The sequence below is a fragment of the Pezoporus occidentalis genome, unplaced genomic scaffold (genome assembly GCF_034315485.1).
Source record: "Pezoporus occidentalis ecotype Australia unplaced genomic scaffold, CSIRO_AGI_Poc_V1 ctg138, whole genome shotgun sequence".
NCBI lineage: Eukaryota > Metazoa > Chordata > Aves > Psittaciformes > Psittacidae > Pezoporus > Pezoporus occidentalis.
The window spans coordinates 1,919,554-1,942,200 of NW_026913188.1; the positions used below are offsets into that span (position 1 = coordinate 1,919,554).

At 37.9% G+C, this 22,647-nt stretch overlaps 1 protein-coding gene across 5 annotated transcripts in view; it reads right to left on the reverse strand.

The window, feature by feature from the left end:
* The window catches only part of MON2 (MON2 homolog, regulator of endosome-to-Golgi trafficking), a 69,083-nt gene that overhangs the window by 8,749 nt on the left and 37,687 nt on the right, over positions 1–22,647 (reverse strand). For 2 of the 5 annotated variants that reach the window (XM_062609502.1, XM_062609500.1), the window contains 10 exons: positions 21,229–21,339; positions 20,459–20,634; positions 18,114–18,276; positions 17,308–17,601; positions 16,368–16,566; positions 14,405–15,033; positions 9,688–9,831; positions 9,129–9,146; positions 8,743–8,871; positions 6,050–6,240 (listed from right to left, as the gene is read on the reverse strand). In XM_062609502.1, the coding sequence (XP_062465486.1) occupies positions 6,050–6,240; positions 8,743–8,871; positions 9,129–9,146; positions 9,688–9,831; positions 14,405–15,033; positions 16,368–16,566; positions 17,308–17,601; positions 18,114–18,276; positions 20,459–20,634; positions 21,229–21,339 (2,054 nt within the window). The other 3 variants (XM_062609503.1, XM_062609501.1, XM_062609504.1) reach the window with 3 other exon arrangements.

Here is a 22,647-nt window from a genome sequence, read left to right on the forward strand (position 1 = left end):
GTAAATAATTTTTGTAAGGTGTCTCTATGAAATACCTACCTAGAGACCAAAAGCTTTGCTGGTCAGATGCTGTACAGCCACACTGTACAAGAAGGATCAAGAGCTGGGGAAGCTAAGAAGCAGAATGATGTAGTGTGTTGCTATGTGCAGGCTTTCCTAGGTACAGAGCTCCCAACCGCTGCCCAATGTCTAGGGAGGGCTTTAGAGCATAACAACAAAGAGCTAACAGCCACCCAGAGGCATGCTGTGCACAGCAACACTCTGCTGTGAAGCATCTTTTTGGAGAGTATTGATTTAATTCCCTCATGTGAGCACAGACTTCTGCTCTAGTAAATTATATATACACACACATTTGTTGGATTTTATTTTATATAATGGCTTGACATGCTTCCATAAAAGCCTCTGGGAAAGAAGAATGATATGAAATAATAAACAGACCAGCCCCTTACTAGAAGACAATTTTGTGTAAATTAAGTTATATGAAATATATTAATTTTTAAATGTCATTTTGATTTATAATAAAAACCAAGGTTATTGAGCCTGCTCAGCTGCAGCATGCTTTAAGAAAGAAAAAAAAAACAACACAGGCTGAAACTTCTTATTGCTTGGAAGTTGTTAATGCTCTGTGACAGTAACATTTTCATTACCTGGGCTCTCTTTACCGTATTTGAATTTTTTTGATGTACAAAGCTACAGAGACCATTTCTGCCGTGCTCTGTACTTTTTAAACACCAATGGGCACCCCCTCTCATTCAGCCCCATAGCTGGCTTACAGTCTTGTTCCTGTCCAAAAGACAGAGGCAAGACCATGCAGAGGGGATTCACTGTTCAAAACACAGGGATTCACAGAGCTTCTAACCACACTGGTCACTTGCCTAACCAATGCCAACCCAGTTTCACTGGTGGAAGCAATATTAGGCTGTTTACACATGCAATTTCTAGGCCCACAGTGATTAGAATTACAGGTTAGACTAATGTTTAAAGTGTTGATAAAAATATTTAGAACATCAGTGAAATAGCTTTGTCTTTCTATTCTATCCTCAGCCAGGTGGAAACCTGGAGAATGTGCATACAAAAATGAGACAATATGCGTTGGGATATTTTAGTGAACAAAGCTAAAGGGAAAAGCCAACCAAATCTGTTATGCAGTGTTGCTAGGAGGACTAACTGCAATCAGACATTAAGAAGTTTTACAGAGATGCAGATGTTTCACATTTAGAACCATCCCAGAAGTGCTAAGTCAGCTTTGAAGAATAAAGGTTTGAAGAGCAGATAAAAAAGGAAGGTATTTACCCAGCTTTGCATGAAGCCTGGACAGATAATAGCACGGAACATGTGGAATATTAAATAATGGCAAGTGTGGAGTATGAAAAGGTATACAGGAGTGAAGCAAAAAAATGTATCTTTCTTTGTGACAAAACATTTCAGTTTCCTTGAAGCAGAGCGCTTAAGAAAAATTACAGAATGCCAGCAGAAGAGAGTAAATTTTCAGTTTTAGCTGTATTCAGATGTAACTGAATATACCTAACTGCATTCCTGTTACAACAGGTGACATGATGGATAATGGTAAAAAGCCAGATAATGGAGTAATGCTGCTACTCTATCTCACCAACAGCCTATTAAGGTGCCTCTGAATTGTGTTTTCCAAAGTCTTCATGCTCCAGAACCGTTTCAATCCATGCTGGCCTTCAGTGGAGCAGCCAGACTGGTACACTTCTGCACCTGACTTAATAAACCCCCAGTCCTGCACGGCATATTTGCAAGTTGGAAAGCCACCGGGGTGACTGACTCACAGTTGCAGTAAGCCACAGCTACAGCCAGCAGGGTCACTAAACCTAAGTCAAGTTTACAAGTCACTAATGTCTCATCTTCTCATCTGTGGCCTGGGAGTTGGTTTTGGTGATAGACAGAAAAAAAACAAGTACCATAAAAAGCTTTAAAACCTACTACTCATCATTAATACAAATAAATCAGGGAACACACCAAACCCCCTCGTCTTTATATCACCTACTTGGCCTAAAATAAAGGATCAACATGGACAGTTGGAAAGTACATTCCCATTGCCTTCTCCTGTAATCTGAAGGCTGACATGCACCTCAACTCTGCAATAAATTTTAGCTGCTACTTTCAAAACAGTGGTTAGATTCTCCCAAATTACTCTGGAATAAGGCACCATTGTGATTAACATATATTTTCTATCAGAAGCATAATTTAGTTTATTTAGAAATGGAACAATTACAAGTGTTAAGAGACTGACGAGACCGCAATTACAATCCACTAAAAGACTAAAAGACACAATTTAGTAAATCTTAACGCAAAAGGGAGAGGTTGTCCTATATGCCAAGGCTAGTTCCACACAGTCTTGCACAGAAGTGCAGAAGGACTTAACCAAAGGAAAACGGGTAAGAATTACCTCAACATGGGGAACTTCCACAGCTATCTCTAGAGCCCTCCTTTCATCATGGTGAGACACATACACTTCAGGAGCATTGTGGGGAGAGGAGGAGGAGGAAGAGGATGAAGGAGAAATGACTGCTATTACTAATTGTCCTGGCTACTGGCATGAGGCAGACATACGCCCTTCTTAGTTCTAGCAATTTTCAGCGCCACAAGGCTCTGGCTGATAGAGGGAACAGAAAGGCTGCCTATCCTAAAGCTACTAAGGGATAGGGCCCTAATTGTAAGTAGGAGAACCATGCACTTGGGAAGATTGATATTTAGAAAAAGATGGGCATTAGCAGGTGCAAAAAGCTCCAGACCAAACCCAAACCAGATGTTCACTAGCCACAGAATGTACAACTATATGAGACAAAAATCATCTACTCATAACAAGCCAGGAAAGAGTAACGATAATGACCACTAATTATAATAACAGGCCAAATCATCCTGCCTTAGCCATATGGTTCCAGAAACCACCAGCCTATTTTTAATATTTTAAATTCTTTTGAACCTCAAAGCTTTTAAGTGAGAGAACAAGAAAGTTTCATATAAATTTTCTGAGAAAAACATTCTGAATTCTGATGAAAACACTGATCCCTAAAACCACATTTTGCATGTAAAATTACAGAATACACTCTGGACTCTGAAGAGGCAAAACCAGACTTGAGTGTAGAGAGACAAGTTTTAGGGCATCATAAATATTCACAGGAGTACTATTTTTCCTTTACCTCCAGAGAACATTCACCCATGTATGACAGCTGGCAAAAGCTATTAGAATTGATGGCAACACTGACTGTTTCTAGCAAGCTACACATTAAGATGTAATTTCTATGGTTGGAACAATTTTCAAGAAAAGTATAAATCACTCACTGTAAATTCAGAAAAACAGACAACATATTTGGCCAAAAAGGTCATGCAGATGATAGCAGATTATCTTGAATTACACTGAAGATCAGTGATAATCTTACTTCCCTGGACTTATAAATGATTAATACCCCAAAACTGTAGCACTGCCAGAGTGTGTCAGCTAATAATATGCAAAATGGGTATGTTTCACCTATTTTGTGGATATTTAGGAATAATTCATTTACAGCAAAAAGTAGTACGAACAAAACCAAACAAGATCCTGCAAAGATCATTTTAAATGGAAAAAACATCTGTTGAACATTTGTTCAACATCTTTGTAGGTGACATGGACAGTGGGATTGAGTGCGCCCTCAGCAAGTTTGCCAATGACACCAAACTGTGTGGGTCGGTTGATCCGCTGGAGGGAAGGAATGCCATCCAGAGGGACCCTGACACACTTGTGAGGTGGGCTGATGCCAACCTCATGAAGTTTAACTATGCCAAGTGCAAGGTCCTACACCTGGCTCAGAGCAATCCCAGGCACAGCTACAGGTTGGGCAGAGAAGAGATTCAGAGCAGCCCTGAGGAGAAGGACTTGGGGGTGTTGGTCGACGAGAAAATGAACATGAGCCAGCTTCAGTGTGCGCTCGCAGCCCAGAAGGCAACCGTATCCTGGGCTGCATCAAAAGGAGCATGACCAGCAGGTCGAAGGAGGTGATCCTGCCCCTCTACTCTGCTCTTGTGAGACCTCACCTGGAGCATTGTGTGCAGTTCTGATAAAGGATATGGAACTATTGAAACAAGTCCAGAGAAGGGCCACGAGGATGATCAGGGGACTGGAGCACCTCCCGCATGAAGACAGGCTGAGAAAGTTGGGGCTGTTCAGCCTGGAGAAGAGAAGGCTGCGTGGAGACCTCATAGCAGCCTTCCAGTATCTGAAGGGGGCCTATAGGGATGCTGGGGAGGGACTCTTCATCAGGGACTGTAGTGGTAGGACAAGGGGTAACAGGTTAAAACTTAAACAGGGGATGTTTAGATTGGATATACGGAAGAAGTTCTTTCCTGTTAGGGTGGTGAGGCACTGGAATGGGTTGCCCAGAGAAGTTGTGAATGCTCCATCCCTGGTGGTGTTTAAGGCCGGGCTGGACGAAGCCTTGGGTGGCATGGTTTAGTTTGAGGTGTCCCTGGCCACGGCAGGGGGGGTGGAACTAGATGATCTTAAGGTCCTTTCCACCCCTAACTATTCTATGATTCTAAACAGTGAAGCATCAAACAAAAGCTTGGATGATTAAAGTGTCTTTTAAGCAGTCTTGATGAGCTTTTTTGTTTTAAATTCCTCTTATTTAATAATAAATTTACTTCTCTGAAGTAAATGCAAAACAAGAGAAAAGTTTTTCATTCAGTTGTCATCTAACCCACTGATGAAATTCCAAAGTCATTCATTATTACAAACATTTTCACTAACGGGTGTGCCTCTAAAATTAAGTTTCATTGGTATTTATTTTTTGTCCATTTTGGGCAACCTGCTATTTACTTCCCATTAGAAAATACAGCTGTGTTTGGTTGCTGATTTTTGTGGTTTTGAAAGCTATACACACACAAATACACAGCTTGTTAGTGGTACGTACAGAACCCTACTGTTTTCTATTAAAGATTAATTTGTTACTGAAATCAGCATACATACAGAAAACCAGGGAATTAACTTCTTCATATACCACATTGTCCTTCAATGCGAGATACTATTACATATACTTAAACTGCTCCTAAAAGATCCTTACCCATACCTCTCTCCTAAGCAGTCTTCTACAATAACTGACCTTCTGCACAGTAAAAAGTTTCCTTAATGTCTAACTTAGACAATTTCTACTGTACTGAAATCCAGTTTTACCCATTCTCAAGGGACAATAAAAATTTTTCTCTGGAGTGATCTTTTACCATATTGTTAAGACTTATCATGCCTTCCTAATGATACCTTCTTTTGGTTGAACAAACATACATCAGATTGTCTAAGTCTCTCTGATTGTTATTATTTTTCACTTCTGGACTTTCTCAACCTCCCAACATCTACAGTGTTCCATTCTTGAGAGATGAGGCATGTACTTACGCATCTGCCTGTCTGTCTCATTATGAATCTGACTATTTAGCTATATTTAGCTACGCTTCTCACGAAGGATTATAAATAAAGCTTGGTTAATTATTAAGGTGCAGTCAAATTATCTTGTGCAGAAACAAATGCAAGGAAACTGTAGGCTTCTAAGTGAACACCAATGTAAAAAGTAATTTTAAAGTTCACAGGAAGTGGAACATTTCAAGATGGAACTCAAGAGAAATACTTGCAGTTTCTGGTGTTCACCTTAAATAAAAAAATATATAGTTGCAATTTTGTTCAAAACAAATAAAGGAACAAATCGAGTACACATCAGTAACTTTTCATCAAATCTATAGTAACTTCCTTAGGAATCTATACAGAATTCCTTGGCCTGGTCAGAAAAGCTACGGCTTGTATTCTGAGGCTAACTGAGCTCTTTCTTGCCCTGAAATTTCACCTTTTGAATGAAGCTTTTCCTACTTTCTAAAAATGAATTTTTTTGAAGCAGACAGACTGGTTACCTTTTTTCCTTCCTTCATTCAATTAATTTTCAAATCTCAAATACCTCTAAAGATAAGGCTGTTTTTTTGTAAACACTACTGACACACTTATTGAACAAATAACTTAGAAAGATTTTCCAGCAGAGAAAAAAAAGAGAAGGGAAATTGCGTTTACCTTTTGGTGAACAAAAAGTCTTCAAATGTGTTTGCTAGCTCTGGCCACATACTGTCAAATTTTCCAGAAGATGCATGCTGCCTTGCAACAGGTAGTCCAATAGAGAGAACTTTGAGAAGAGAGGAAACAGCTAGCTTCCATGTGCTTTCAGAAGGACACGAATATTTCAGACTGAGAGGTATTCTTAGTGTCTGCAAAATTGAAGTTAGAACAAAATTTAGAGTTGCTCAGACAAATCTAACAATATGGCAGGTTTCTGCAGAAGATCTTGGCAGACACTGTCAAAGATGATGGTGCACATCCCTGTCCTCTCTGCTGTATACGAGATGCTCTTTTTTAAATATAATTATAAAGATGGTTTACCATATACTGTCTGGCTACAGCACAGGTCTTCTGCCAACTACGATGTTAGAAGTCAAAGGTGATTCATTACCAATTACACGATGAAATTACAGACTAATTTTTTCTGTATTGCCATCCACCATTTCTGCTAAGCCTGACAAATGGGCTTTCCTAGCATCTAGCAGATTGCAGGCAGTTTGTTAGCATGAGTGTATTCGGAAGAGTTGCATTCCTAGAAAGCTATCCCAAGTGCTTCCACAATAAAAAAAAGAAGCCTCATTTAAACTGAAGTTCTTCCTAATACGTAAAAGTTGAGCTGTATAAATAACCACTGCAAGACACCTGGTCATTGCTGACTGTTTGACTGCATGAAATTTAAAGGCAAAATGAGTTAGTGAAGATAAAGGCTGCAATGCAACTCAGATGTATAGCGGATGAAAACACTTTTATCTTCTAGACAGAAAACCAGCCTCAATATCTATAAAAGAAAGTCATTAATGAGTTTAAAAACATTAAGCCTATGTATTATTTACACTATCTATATTCCTTTTAGCACTGTTAGTCAAATTAACTGGAACCTAACACCAAGTTATCTCTAAAAACGAAGTTATTTAATTTACATTTCAAATACATAGTGGCTAAATTTGGGTATTACATATGTGTCCCCAACTGTTTTTAGTGAAGTTGCCTGATTTGAGGAAAGCAAATTGAGGAAAGCAAACTGTACTTAATATTGCCAAAAATAACAAGAGCTAGGATCTAACCGCAGAGATAAGCAGAATATTTTCTTCTGCTGCTGTTTTTCATAGGGGTCAAATCTAATTCCAGTATAAACATGGGCTTTAGAGACATGAAAAATAATTTAAAAACCATTTTAATCTACTGCAATAGATCGCTGATCACAATTATCAACTGTGAGTGTTAAAAGAAAAGCAGTGTTTATACCAGTTTCACCTATCCCATTAAAACAGAAGTGGAAAACATCTGCATTAACTTTCAAATACAAATACTTAATTCATAACAGATTCCAAATAATACCACAAAACTATTTTAAACACATTCAGGTTTCTGAATTTCTACAGAGGAACAACCTGATGTCAGCCAAGTCATTACAAAGAAACCTAGGTCACTTTTTTCCCAGACACTTGCTACTACTTCTATTATTTACTAAAGTTTCTGTTAAAATGGAAACAAGGTCAAAAAAAGCCATGAGTTTGCCAACTTCACCTTAAAGGCACATCTGTGCGCCCATGATGTTTGAAACAAGGGAGCACAAAATCACAAAATGGAATATAGAAACCTTTAGAATTAGATTTAAGTAATGTTAAGTTTGATGGCTTTGTAACAGCAGCAATGGAAAATTACTGAGGTGCATGACACATAGAGAAAAAAAATAGAGTACAGCTAGAGAACATACTGAGAATTCTCAGAAGATAAATCATTATAGTTGACATAGTTTAAGAAAAACAGTCTAGAAGAACAGGACACAGGGATAAGGAGTATCTGGGATGGGCAGGTGTCCAGGATGGGCTACAGTTAAACTAACTGATAAGTAGGAGGATAGGAGGATTATTATGTCTCTGGTGCTAACGAACCAATTAAACTGGTATGAGCATCTACTGTGCTTCAAAGGCTGCCAGAAGTGATGAAGATTGTTGGAAGAAGTAAACGACCCTCAGAGACCAGCACCCCAATTCTGTACGCATGCAGGGAGCTTTCTGGAAAATGATGTAATCCATACGTAGCCTCATGAATATGTATATATAAAAAGGACGGCTTGTGTGGCAATGGGGAGACACACGTTAGGAGGAGCTATCCCCCGTGTCTCCCGGTGCCGCAATAAAGAATACCTGCTTGTCAGCTTGAAAACTTTGTTGGCAAGTTTGTTCCTGGAGTTTTCTCCATATCAGTTTCACAGGTACATCAATGACACACAAAGTCATGAGAAGCAAATCAAAGGAATAACTAGAGCACCCATCCCCAAAGTATATATGCCAGTCTACAGAAACTGGTCTTCAATAACACATTTACTAACAGGCCTGCTTCTCAGATTCAGGTGTGTAATGTTTTCAAAGACTAATATTTTGTGGCCTAACACACTGATTAATTTTTATTTTAACACTGAAATAGTGATGCTGACATTATCCAGCTACAGAACAATTCATACAGTCTAATCAATAGCCTTGCAGCTTCAAAAGAAATTACAACCTGCTGCTCATCTTCATAAAATATCAATTTGTTTACTAAAGCTTTAAAGCTTCGAGAAAGTGTTTATCAACAGCTCAAAATAAAACTCGTTCTTTTCAATATAAGATCATTAAACTCAGAGCATATGCAGGACAAACTTTTACCTTAATAATATTCTGAAGAACTTTCTCTGTTACCACCGCTTTATGGCAAGCTGTCTTTTGGTACAAGTCTACAACAACTTCCACTGATCTCTCAGCAAATGGTACATAATTCAATGCTACCCACTCCGCCTAGGAAAAGAAATTAGTAAATTACTGAACTATACATGAAAAAAGGAACAGAAGACGTTATGTTTTGCACTGAAGCCTCAGTATAATACATGCAACGCTTGCTAAGAATATGGTCCAAGCAATAAAACAGCAAATACAATGCAGTCTGACTATGAAAATGTACTCAACATTGAAGTAATGTACATTTAAGTAGAAGAAATGTTGTGGTCTAGGCAAGACAACTACATTAAGACAATCTTTAAGGAAATTTAACTCACCGGTGCAAATAGTTGTATCTAGTGTGATTCCATTGTGTTGCAGGACAAATAGAATAAGAAAAATTAATACATACATAATAGTTACCTATTTGATTACACTGAATCAGATGCTCATGCTTAGTGAACAGCAGAGTACACAGCTAAAAAGAATTAGGGAACATGTCCCATTTTTTTTTGTAGCACGTGCAATTAAAAAATTCGCAGCTTGAGGGAATTTTCTCCATCCAAAATTATCATGTCTTTCTATTAAATCTGGTATCACATGTAGGACAAGTTATTTTAGATTAATTCACTGGACAAACTCAGACGCATTCACTACAACTGGTGTCCAGGCAAGACCTTTCCTACACAAAGGAATACAAAGTATAAAAGCAAAGCAGAATTCAGAGGGAGCAAATGAAGATAACAAAGGCATGTAAAAAAATACTAATAACTTGTTACACAACATGCACAGCAAAGGTTTACAGATGGAATAAATGCATCTTGCTGAACAACCTATAGCTGAAGCTGAATTGGGTTCACCAGCCAAATGAAGCAAATGAGATTCCCAGCTAATTACCTGATTATACTTTGCATTTGCAATGTGCTTTGTTTCCAGCTGTCCATACTGTGGAGGCTTGCAGGAAAATTCTACAAAGGCCAACAGCTGGTCGAAGATTGCAGGATACATTATCTGCATACTTTCTGAGCCCACACATATAGCCTATACCAGAAGAAAATACAAAAGCTTAAATATGTTATCTTGAGCTTTCATATTCAAAAATTTGCATCAGTAAAAAGAGCTCCTAAAGAAAAATTCACATGTAAGACTATGCAAGAGGCATGCTGTATAAAAGACAGCGCATAGTTCTAACAGTTTAAGGAAAGTAAGTTTTATTATTTTATTAAAGCTAATTAAGTGGCAAGATGTCTGGACATATATAATTTAATAAATACATAGATCTCATTCCATCCAATAAAAGCTGTCTTCTCTTCACAAATTCTGCTTTGACATGACAGCAAAATATGCCTTATATAAGTCTTGTCTGCTGATCTCAGACACGTCTTTAAATTCTACTTCAAGGAACACTTAAATCTCAGAAGTAATTCATACAAGGTTTTTGTAAGTAGTTAAAATTGTGTCTTGCAGAAAGGAACATAAATAAAATGAGAATGATATGATTCTGGTATAGCTGAAACTCATAATCTTGCTTTAAAATGGAAAACATTTCAGGAAGGGTGTGCTTTTAAGATGTCAATGAAATATCATGTTGTCATAGGCTAATGATTTCCTGCTGCAATATAAATCCCAAGGCAATCTTAGGGCATTTATTTTCAAAGCCAGACACAATGATTCTGTGAAGTTACTCCAATTATTTTCTGTCATTTTAAATGCCTTGTTTTTTCCTCCCAAAGTCTCTCCTCCCAAAGCCTCAAGAAACAGTCTATTTATTGCTCCACAAAAAGACCTTGTGCTTGGTACTGCCATTTTTCTCTGGGGAGAAATCAACTCCACTATTCATGAATCACAGATCATCCACGACAAATTGTGGCTCAACTCATTCAAGGTACCAACAGCTCCAATGACTGTTTTGAGTGCAACCTCCATACTTGGGCTGTGTTATGAGCTTGAAAATATATATCCCAAGTCCCCAGCCATGAGAGGAAGCAAACCACCAGGGGCTACAGGCACTGTCATTGCTAGATCACCCTCAGACCTAGCTGCACCCTTGGGCAGCCTACAGCCTGCAGCAGAGCACTCCGTGAATCATCAATGGCCTTTCCCTCTTCCTCAGCTTCCTGCAATTCAGAGCACGTCTAGTGCTCAAAAGGCTTTATCAACATTATGAATATAGTGCAGCACTTATTCTAAAAAGCCACATCCCTTTTCTGGTGCTCAAGTTCAAGACTGTACTGAACTCCATAAAAGATGTTTTGATGCTAGAAACTCACCTGTGTGGCAGAAGGCGCTTAACTGCTCATCTTAATGTATTGAACACTGTAAAAAATTTCAGCTGATAGGCTCCTGCACTAGAGTCACTGCACTAAAATTTAACAGGTTAATGCAAGGTTACATACCTATTAGAAAAGGTATAAAAATATTTTATATACCAACAATGGCTTAGAAAGAGAAAGGGAGCATCCACAAACCCCTGGATAACTTTTGTATAGATGCAGCTTACTTGCACAGGTCCAACTTACACTACCCAAAGAAGACTGTCTGAAGAAAGCCCAGGGCTCAGTATTGGGACCAGTCTGCTTAGTATCTTTATGAATGATCTGGATGAGGGGATCAAGTGCACGCTCAGTAGGTTTGCAGATAACACCAAGTTGGGCAGAGTTGATCTGCTAGGAAGGCTCTGCACAGGGATGAGGACAGGCTGGACCGATGGACAGTGGACAATTGCATGACGTTCAACAAGGCTCAGAGTTGGGTCCTGAATTTGGGCTACGACAACCCCATGCACTGCTAGAGGCTTGGGGAACAGTGGCTGGAAGGCTGCCTGGTGGAAAAGGACCTCAGGGTATTGCCGAGGTCTGAGCCAGCAGTGTGCCCAGGTGGCCAAGAAGGCCAACGGCATCATGGTTTGTATTGTGTGGCAGCAGAACTAGGGAAGACATTTGAGATGCTGGAGCAGTCCAGAGAAGGGCAATGAAGCTGGTGAAGGGTCTAAAGCACATTCTTATGAGTTGTGGCTGGGGGAACTGGAGGTGCTCAGCATGGAGGAAAGGAGGCTCAGGAGAGACCTTGTTGCTCCCCACAACTGCCTGAAAGGAGGTTATAGTGAAGTGGGTGTTGGTCTCTTTTCCCAAGTAAGAAGCAATAGGACAAGAGGAAATGGCCTCAAGTTGTACCTGGGGAGGTTTAGGCTGGATATTAGGAAAAATTTCCTCACTGAAAGGGCTGTCAAGCACTGGAATAGGCTGCCCAGGGGACTGGCTGAGTCATCATCACCTTCCCTGGAAGTATTTAATCGACATGTAGATGTGGCGTTGAGGGTTTTGCAGTGGACTTGGTAGTATTAGGTTAATGGTTGGAGTCCGCAATCTTAAAAGGTGTTTTTGATCCTAAACAATTCTATGATCTGTAATAGCCAAAGTTCAAAATATATTTGCCATTAATTCCAAGATTTTTATTCATTTCAGGATCAGTGGCAAAAAATTTCAGATGTTTGTTCAGTACTGGTGAACAAAACCAACAACTATTTCCTATCTGAAGTCTGTGCATGAGTAGCTTCTTACTCTTAATACTTTATGAAACTCTTGTAAAAGTTTTAATTTACAAATAGAAGCATTTTCTATTCAGTCTACTGGAGTATTTTCAACTCTAAAAAATTATCCATATATGATAAAAGGGAGAATTAAGTAACTTAGTTTTGAAAATTCATCTAACTAGAACTGCTTTTCAATGACGTTTATGCTTCTGACATTGGATAACTTATCTAAGCTGCAGAAAACCTCAAAAATAGCCTAGCAGAGTGTGTGACAAAGGATGTTTTCAGTACCTTTAAGAGCTGGCTATTAAAACGGAGTACTATTTACTGCATTAAGTGCACTTATTTACATACTTAACTAGAGAGATGCATAAATCAAAAAGTAATGGTCAGGCAACAACAAACCACAATCAAACACGAAAATAAAATCCTCTGCAGATTGCTGTTTGTTGTAAAAATTGACACAGGACTCTGTTTGCAGAAATTTGTGCTTTAAAGCATCCTGGTACTAACCTTTACATTTTTTAATCGTTCAGATTAATCTAACAACTCCCAGTGCAGCTACTGTCATGGGCTATAGCTTTTATACTGGGAGATACTGTAAAAATTGAGGTACCTTCCTACTTAAGTCTGTATCTGCAAAGTCCTGTAACTGCCACACTAACCATTTAGATTGCAAGAGGGAAGGGGGAGATATCCGTTTCTCATGGTGAGTTTTTCTGTTATTGTTTAACAGAACTTCAGCTACAATAACTTAACATGGATAAGGAGACCAGCAAAGAAATAGAAAATTCCGAGATGAATAGATGGAGTGATTACATGGGGAAAAAAAGGACCTGGGCAGGGCTAAACTGCTGGAAAGTGGAGGCCACAAGAAGATCATGGCTGACTGGAAAAGGATGAAAATGTAGCAGATACAACATTGAAACTTCATGTTATTTGTATCCCCACACACAAAACTTAGATTTAATACCAAACTTCTAATTTTATGGCTCTGTTCTCAAATTACATTCATGAATATTTGTTAATCCCATAAACTAAATGAATGACTACAAGATAATGATTCTGGCTTGCTTGTGGTGTTTAAGTAAGTATGAGATAAGTCAACCCACACCAAGCAAAAAGAAAACAAGATACAGAATTTTGCTGCTTGTCGAGTCGGCACCATGTGGTCTATGAGCTAAATGGGGCAGGATCCTATTGATGGGGAAAGGTATGACCACAGAGTTAAGCAATGTGGTCATAAAATGAAAGTCCATAGGGAATGAAGTCAGGTCATGCAGCTGGCTCTAATTCTGACATTTCCCCAAGTAGGTCTTTTGGGGCGTTTCAGGGCTTGTATTTTTTTGAAGCAGTGCTTAATATAAATGCATTATCTCGTTCATTATCAACTTTGCTTCTTCTGAATAAGTAAGTTTTCTGAATGAACAGTGTATTCTGCAAGGAGATACTTTACAACTCCAGAAAGAAAGAAGCACTACTTTTTTTCTTTTTTTAACTAACCAAAAAGATGGCACCATAATTTGGTGTTTACAGATTCACTTGCATGAAGGGTATACTTTGAGGGTGAGTTCTGTAGTAAGAATTTTTTAAGCAGATATGAAGCATTTTCCTTAACTCATTAACCAGAGGTAAGAAGCTAAGAGCTCTGCCAGAGACCCTTCTATACTTTATGTTTTGCATGAACTCAAAGTTCTCATGATCACTAGTCTTCTAGACTTTGTTATGGTAGTACCTGGGCAATGTAAGGAACACTGTCTGTGGGCCTGTTCCCCCAACTCCATGTACAGACCTTCGTAACAGTACAACACTTTAATACAAGTAAATGAATACAAACACAGCACAACACTTAAGGTATTTCTGTAATCAAGCAAAAGTGCCTTTCATAAAGATTATACCATTCCTTTCAATGCAGAGCACTCGGGTTGCACCAAGAATGGAGATCAGATTGTTCTATTACAATACACTGTGCAATTACAAATTAAAAAATCATGTTTAAGTCACCAAACTATAGTTCTGAGAAGAAGAACCGAGACACAGTGTAGTTTACCTTTCACCGCACATTTGAAGTCACGTTATTACCTTTTGTAAAACATCTAAAGCTGTAAGCACTGCTTCCTGTAAACTTGTCAAAACTGCTTCAGTGTAAGATGGAAGGATGAAAGGGGAAGCATCAGAACTGATTGGAACTGAAACAGCACCATGCAAAATGACACCCAGCTTTTGGAGATCATCCATGCTGAAACCAGTTTTGATGTGTTGGTAAAGAGCCGGGAATATCTGAATTAAAGCTGTAAGAAAAGGCTGGCTGGGAATGAAAGTCAATTTATCACAAGTAATTGGAGGCCTTGTACTTTCTGAACCAATCCTATACCAGCTGTTCCAGGCTGCCCACCAAAGATTCAAATCTTCAATCTCATCTGTTATTACAGGTGGTTCAGATCCACTGTATCTTCCAATTCTTTCTCCTATGGAGTCAGTTCTCATGAATGATCTGCCAAGACTAGTGGCAGTTGTTGTCCCTACCACCACAGGTACAGAAACATTGATAGCAGGTGGTGTATCGGGTTTCTCCGAGTCTCGGACAGGAGAAACAATTTGTAAGATCTCCTGGAAGCTTTTCAGGGCAGCCAAGGAAACCTCATTGTTTTTGCTGAGTGCTGCTGACTGGATGTGATCAAGAAGAACATCCCAGGCTTGGGAAAAGTCTCCTATTTAAGAAAAGAGAGGGAAAAAAACATCAACTTGGAACGGACTTCTTCATCCTCTTCCCACCCACTCTGTCTCTAAAAGGCTGTTCAAGTACTCGTTGCTCTAATACATAGATATTCCATGAGGTTAGATGATGGCTTGAATGACTTTCAGAATGTTATCAGTTCACCCATAACCAGAAAGAATGAATGGAACACAGAAACACACAAATATGAAGAATGAAACAATATATCTACATTCATGTTGAATTCAGTAGCAAAAAATCACACACCCCATCCCATATCAGAAACATGCATTTTCTTAATTCCGTACAGTGAAACAGATTAGCTGTTATACATACCAGATGCCTGTTGATTTAAGCACGTACAAGGAATTATGAGTCAAATGTATAGTCATGCAATTAATTTATAAAGATTTGATTTTAAACCGCCCTGATAACTGCACTGTGGAGAAAGATTATTTTTTTTTAAGTCTGAGTTTTTCATTGATTTTAGCTTTAGCTTCCAATTTTCTATGTTACTAATTACAGGTTCTAAATAATTAAAATACTCCTGTAATGGTTTCTTTTTTATTCAGTTTTAATTCAGGTTTAATATAGTTTAAAATCTACTACATTTCTGCAGATGACCAATACTCCTGATAGCTACTAATATGTTGATAACTTTTACCACAAATAACCAAAATAAAATAACAGACAACTTATTCCTAGTTTTATATATATATATATTAATTGCATACTATGGGATGGTGAAGTTACATTAATGTAATGCAAATTATACATTCCCTGTTTCTTTATTGCTTCCTCCTTATAGAAATTAAACATTAGGTTATTTACCAAGCTACTGTAAAATACTACTACATACAATTGTACAACGTAAATGTTCAATACTTCACTGACTTTACCAGCAAGCTCTCTTTATATTGTAAGAGCACTGGTTAAACCTGACACACTGATGCCATGGAAGAGTTCCAGGCAAGTGTTGCATAACCTTAGAAAGACAAAAGGAAAGATATTCTCACAACCAAAAGAACAGAAAAATTATTACTCTTAACAAGCTATTATAAATTAAAGCTATTTGGCACCCAGAATTGTGACTACTAAGATTTAATCTCAGGTACTGTGATATGGAAGATTAAATTGGTACTTACAATTTTTTGACTCTAAGGAGCATGAATTAAAAACTCTAATTTTCATGACATTTGAAGTGAGACAAAACAGAACACACTTTAAAGCTAAGATTACGACTCCTGCCCAGTACTTTCACTGAAAAAAAAATACAAGAGCAGAAAGTTTATTACTGTATCTCTCACTAACTTTAACTATAAATTTTACCTAAAGGCTGCAGTAAGTATCTCCTGGTGTTAAAAATTCTTGCAACTCCAGCCAGTGTTAATACCCATGTCTCTGCCCACTGCTTCTCAGCTGTGTCCCTTGAGTGATGAATGAGAATGTTGCCTCCTCCTGATTCAATCTTCTCTTTGTCAGCTGTGGTAGAAGATTCTCGAACCCTATCCAATAGGTGGAATAAAACCTGTAATAGTCAGAAAAAGAGGGAAAAGGCAACTTTTCAAATAACATAGTTGTATTCATGGTAAAACAAGTAAGAAAACCAGTAATTTTTCCATTATCTTTTTTGTCACTGGGTCACCTTGAGTATTCCCTTATTCTAAACAGTCTCTGCAACAGCTAAGAGTAAGAATCTGCCAACTGATGTTCACTTGAGAAGGGTTAGAAACAGCATGATCAAAACCACTGAGAACAGTGTTAGCACTAACAGAAGGCTAAAACCAGTGGATCTCAGATACCTCTTAGATACAATAGGCAGACTCAGCTACAGCCTGATTTTTACACAAGGCACTATCAACATGACTGTGATCCAGAACAGGGCATTTCACATATTCTGTCAAAGAGAGCCAAAAGCTCAGTCTAATATCAGATCAGCCCAATCAAATGACCCTCAAACATCTCTGTATTTTTGCACAAAAAATGAGTCACTTCTCCTTGTAGGAAGCAAACAGACTTTTACCCAAGTCCTGAGTAAGAAAGTAACAACCAAAATACAAAATTCACATTTCATAAGAGGTTTTAAGGGACACAGAAAGTGTAAAAAAACACCCTTACTCCCCAAGAAATCCCATTTCTGCCACCATATGTTGTTGTCGTCTTTAAAAAGCTTAATAAACTAGCTAATTGATATTAAAATAGCATGTCAGTGGCTATCAAAATGTGAATGCAATTTAGAAAACCTTTAGTGGAATCTTGCACATCATACCTTCCATATTACTGTGTGCCATGTTGAATGTTGCAATAACGTTCCATGAGCACCGATAGTAGAAAACAATGTCTGCCCAGCGCTCTTCCTAACTGCAGGTCGGGGATCCACACACAGCTCTCCAAGTTTTGCATACAGGCATAACCAAAGACAGTCAAATGGTGATGCAGGATGAAAAGGTCTATTCAGCATCACTCCCTTTTCTTCTGCCTGTTTCTGCAACACTGCTTCTTCTTTGTTTAGCTCCTTCTCAATTATTTCACCTCTTTGGAAAAAATAGTCTGAAATATTCCACTACAAAATAAATAAGACATATGCTGTTGTACAATAAAAATATTATAATGATCTTAATAATCACACAGTAAATTGTTTCTCATTTTTATATTTAAGAATATTTTGTGAAGTACATCAAGATACTAATTTCCCTACACTGATGGAAGAAAATCAGCACATAAATACCAAAAGGTGTAGAAAGTATTTTTCTTAGCCTCAGCTTTAAGGTTCCATTTACACCTGAAGTACTACAAAGGGAGAGAATGTATTAAAAATAAGATACTGATGAACATGGTTACAATACAACACTACTTCTTTAACTAACCCTGGAGTCATGCAGATTAAAGATAAATTGTGCTCACTCAATTTACATACAATTCCAAATGACAGCATGGGAGTTCACTAAGAACTCAAAAATTAGGTTTTGGCTTTAACTTGTAGCATTGACTACAGATTAATTTTAATTAAAAAAAAAAAAAAAGAAAAAAAAAGAGAGCCAGAAGCAGCATCACTGTATTTTATATAAAACTCACCAACAAACCAATTGACGTTAAGCTAATATTTAACTCTTGATTGTGAAGTCCAAAGTTCCCGGCAACTTCAACAACTATCTGTAGACAAGTACATGGCATTGTTGGAAGAAAGTCTGTCACAACCAACTGAAGACACTGGAATGCAGTCCGTATTAGGGACTCTCTTAAAAAAACAAAACAAAAACAAAACACGCACACACTCATTTCTAATTTCTTCAAGAGCACAGCAATGTTTTGAATGCAATACCTCAGGAGATAGCATTACTTAGAAAAAGAAAAAAATACACTTAGCATTTTTGAGATTAATTTGCAACATTTTAAGTGCTTTACCTAGAGGCTTTTTAAAGGTATTAGGTTGAAGCTTCACATTCTGATGGAGCATTTTAGTCCATGTTAACTAGCTAATGAAGTTCAGATTCTCCACTGGCCCTCACTAGTTTTATATAGTAAAGTCCACTTCTCTGATCTAGAGTTCTAGGACTTCTTAGTTTAAATGTGTCAGCTAAAAAAGCCACAACAGACAAAACAAAGCTTAAGTTTAAACACGATAATCTTCCAAAGAGTAAGCTCTTATGGACAGTTTCTTGCACCAGCAATCATAAATCACTTAAAGTATGCCAAACATGTAGGCAAAATACATATTATGTTGGACAAAATCTTTTCAAAATATCTTGCCTTCTGAATGCAAACATTAAATAAAAATGTAGTACAGAAAGCAAATGAGACCGTTATGTTAGCATGCATCTTCCATAATAAATAAAAATACATTCCTATTTAATGTCTGCATTCAGAACTTAATTCTGAAGGCAAAATATTTATGAAATATCTACTTAATGGCAGTTGTTTGGAAAATATTTTGGCTAAGATAAAATATTATGTAGTATAGAAAAGGTTCGTGAGAAGGAGGTCTCAGAAGCAGCAAGGTCATCTTTAACTAAAACCTTGGAATCCTGGAATCCAGGATGTTCACTGAGCAGAGGGAAAACTTCTGTGAAGAAAGTGTCACGGTCAGTAAGTTTATATGTAATGTATGATAACAGCACTGAATCATGTGCTCACAGCTATAAATCAGGTAAGAAATTCAGCTGCTTCCCAAGGAAAATGAGGCTTGCTTAATTTTTTTCCTACTATAGTTGATATGATGTTGGCAGACAATGCCATGTAGTTGATTATTCTATATGCTTTGCTGGAGAAGACTAGGATATAACACAAGATCTTAGTAACATATGGAGTTATCTGCCAGCGAGGTATGGGTTTGAGATGAAAAGGGATCTGAAAATCATCTTGAGAAGGAATCTCTGTAGGTTCTTATCCATCAACAAAAAAAGTGAAAATCAAAAGGCATGTAGGAACCACAGAACACACTGCACCAAGTATGGAAACAGCAGGTACCAAAGGAAGCATGGTTACCAAAAAGAGGATGCTCATAACCATGTATGTAAACATCCTTGGAGACTGGGGGGAGTGCTACTGCTAGAGCAAGCAATACTGATACAAGGGCAAAACCCTTCAAGCATTTGAAGGGGCTCTAGCAGGTCTTCATGTGTCCAGAAGGCAAAAGCTAAGATGGGATGGAAGGAGAGAGATGCCAACATGAATTCTTTTGATACCAGGGTTATTTGATGTCCTACCTTGGTGCCAGTTTTGACTAGCACCAAAGAAGGAATAATATGGTCTAAGTGTGCAGGTACAGTTCTTGGCACTTAGAGTCCAGGGTCCGATGTTCATTTTACTGCTCATTTCAAAAAACTCCCGGCAACTTCACCTCTCACTTCCCATTGTAACATTCCCCTTCTGTTGGCAAGAGTCAGCTGTGCTAGTCAGTCAAGGGATTCACCCACAGCAAGTAAATAAACTTCCACCCTTGTGCTACCAGCACCCATTTAGGGAGGAAGGCTTCAACGAAAACAGAGAGTGTTCAGAAGATGCCACACACCAGAGACTACCCGAAGATTTTGGAAGAAAAAGGAACAACAGAAGAACTGTGAGCAACAGCCAAGCCATACAGAATTATCTGCAAGCACCAGACACGTGTCCAGCAGATGGTTAAGATCAAATGAACTGGCACCAGGAGCACTCCTCAGTGTATACTGCACGGTGATCACTGGAGACACTAGAGTGGAACAACACCCTGTTCTTCTGAAAGGTTAATTCAGTAAAAGAAAAGTGTGCCATAGGAAACATTAAAAATTTTACTTTTATTGAGTAAAATTGTTCACAAGCTAAAAATAACAATGAAAATGATGGTTATTATTGAGGTGACTATTAAAGCGAGAAAAAAAAAAGTGGAATTATTCTACTGCTCTTATCTTACTCGATTTTAAATTTTCATTTCCATCACTTACCCTTGATCACTTCGGATTGCCCCCATGACTCCAAGCACCAATGGCCAACCAGGTCCTAAGCTGTCACCCTGACTTTGCAAAATCTGTAGCACACACTCCAACTGCTTGATCCCGATATCGGGATGACTAATGTTTGACAGTTCCTTTAGTGGATTCAGTAACAGCAACTGCAGTCTCTGAAAGTTAACAATAAAGCATAGTGAGGATGCTAAAATTTAATTGATCCTTGCAACTTTACACTCACCCAGCAGGGCTAGACTCAGCTTCCTATTACAGAGACCTTGAAAAAACTACCCATTGAACCTCAACAAAAAGAGAGGTTCACTGAACCTCAACAAAAGAGAAAGTAAAAATATCAGAATGTTTTATTAATAACGGGTTGAATAGCAGTGATTTAGAAGGTCAGGCAATTTATTTTTAACCCGTCACTGTATCACATATACACTCCTAAACATTCTGGAATTGTTTTACACTCAAGAGGGTGATTTGTAATTTGTTCTAACAAATGGACATACTATGCAAGCCTCACCACTTTTGTAATGCATTTGAAACAAGTAAGGAAGGTAGTTCATTAGAATGCATGAGGTAATTTTCAATAGTTACACTGGAATGTTACAGCTGTAGGCTTTATAAACTCAATAGTAAAGCTGCTTTATGAATGCCCCTAATTCATTGAATTGTAGAAAATTTCCTCTAGGGAAGATTTTGATTTCAGGTTCATTTTAAGTTCCAGAAAAGGAGGAAAGCAGCTGCTCTTAAACTTACTTTACCTGATTTTGAGATAATGGAGGATCATGGCTGAATGTCAGTCCTGCTTTAATGAGAGAAGTTAAAGCTTCTGCTCCCCATTCTCTCATTCTGGAGTTTGGATGCTGACACACCTGAAAACACATCAATGTTTTGTTTAAAGTCACTTTTGTTTAACCAAGATTTGAATATATGTAACAATATTAAAAAAGGGTATTTTTAATTATATTAGAATTTACATACACTATTATAATATTTTTACAACAATACAATAGATCTCTAGATGATAAAATTATTTTTAATAACAAAAAGTAGTATCTTTTGGACAAACATACCTTCTGAATAAGGAAGCAACAGGAAGCAGTGAAAGACACAGAAGGAGAAATAATGAAAACCACAGCAGTTCAAGCCAATACATTTCCCAAAATGAATATACTAACTGATAATTCAGAGAGTGATTGGTTAAAAAGCACCAAACAACTCTTCAATGACTGCCTGAAACTCTCAGGTTTAACTTTGCCTTAAGCTACTATAAAATTCAAAGCTTCATCTTTCACACATTGCTTCACGTAATCAAGAGAGGAAGCATGACAGTAGCCAACACAGAAAGCATCTGCTCTTCGATATTCTCAAATACAAAAAGTAGCTACACAGTGAATATAAAATAAGCCTTACAGTTCATTATTTCAAAACAGTAGCAAACACTATTTTAAGCTGAAGTTTCAAATGTGTGTCTTCTCTTTGCGAACCTATCTAAACCTAACAGTTTTGCTAACTGCTTTTTTTAGAGCAGAAAAATTACAAATGTTTTGCAAATCCAGTTCATAGATACCTAGTAGGAACTGTACTCCCATAACTGATACACTGCCCTGAAACAAATCAGGTAAGTCCACTGTTTCATTGACCTCTGCACAGTTATTTCCACCTACCCTTCCAGCCCTAGCTCAGGTGGTATGAGAATCCAGAATCAAAGTCTAAGGCAAGGATCATTAGGAAGGCTGGCAGTTTTGTGGTTTGGACATTCCCTTATCAATCACTAACCAAACTGAAAAAGAGGACAATGCAGAAGAGCCAGCTTAATGTTCAAAAATGCAGTCAAGAAATAGCTACTCTCCTGCATTGTTTATACGTTTGTTACCTTACATAAAAAAAAAAAAAAAAAAAAAGAGAGAGAGAATTCAAACTACTTCATGATGCTCTGAATTTGACCAGATAACAAATTCTTCCCTCAGTTTGGGTTTAACTGAATTTGGCACTGGTGTTCTCCTTCCTTACTGTACCTCAAAGATGATCTGCATAAATCAGGTTACAGATGGCTTCTTCTTAATACTGTTTGAAATAACGCACTGGTTCTGAGGAAGTCTAAGACTTTCTGAAAAATGAGGAAGAAAAACTTTCTTCTTCACCCACTTTAAATCAAACCCTGTTCTTGTGTTTCTCTC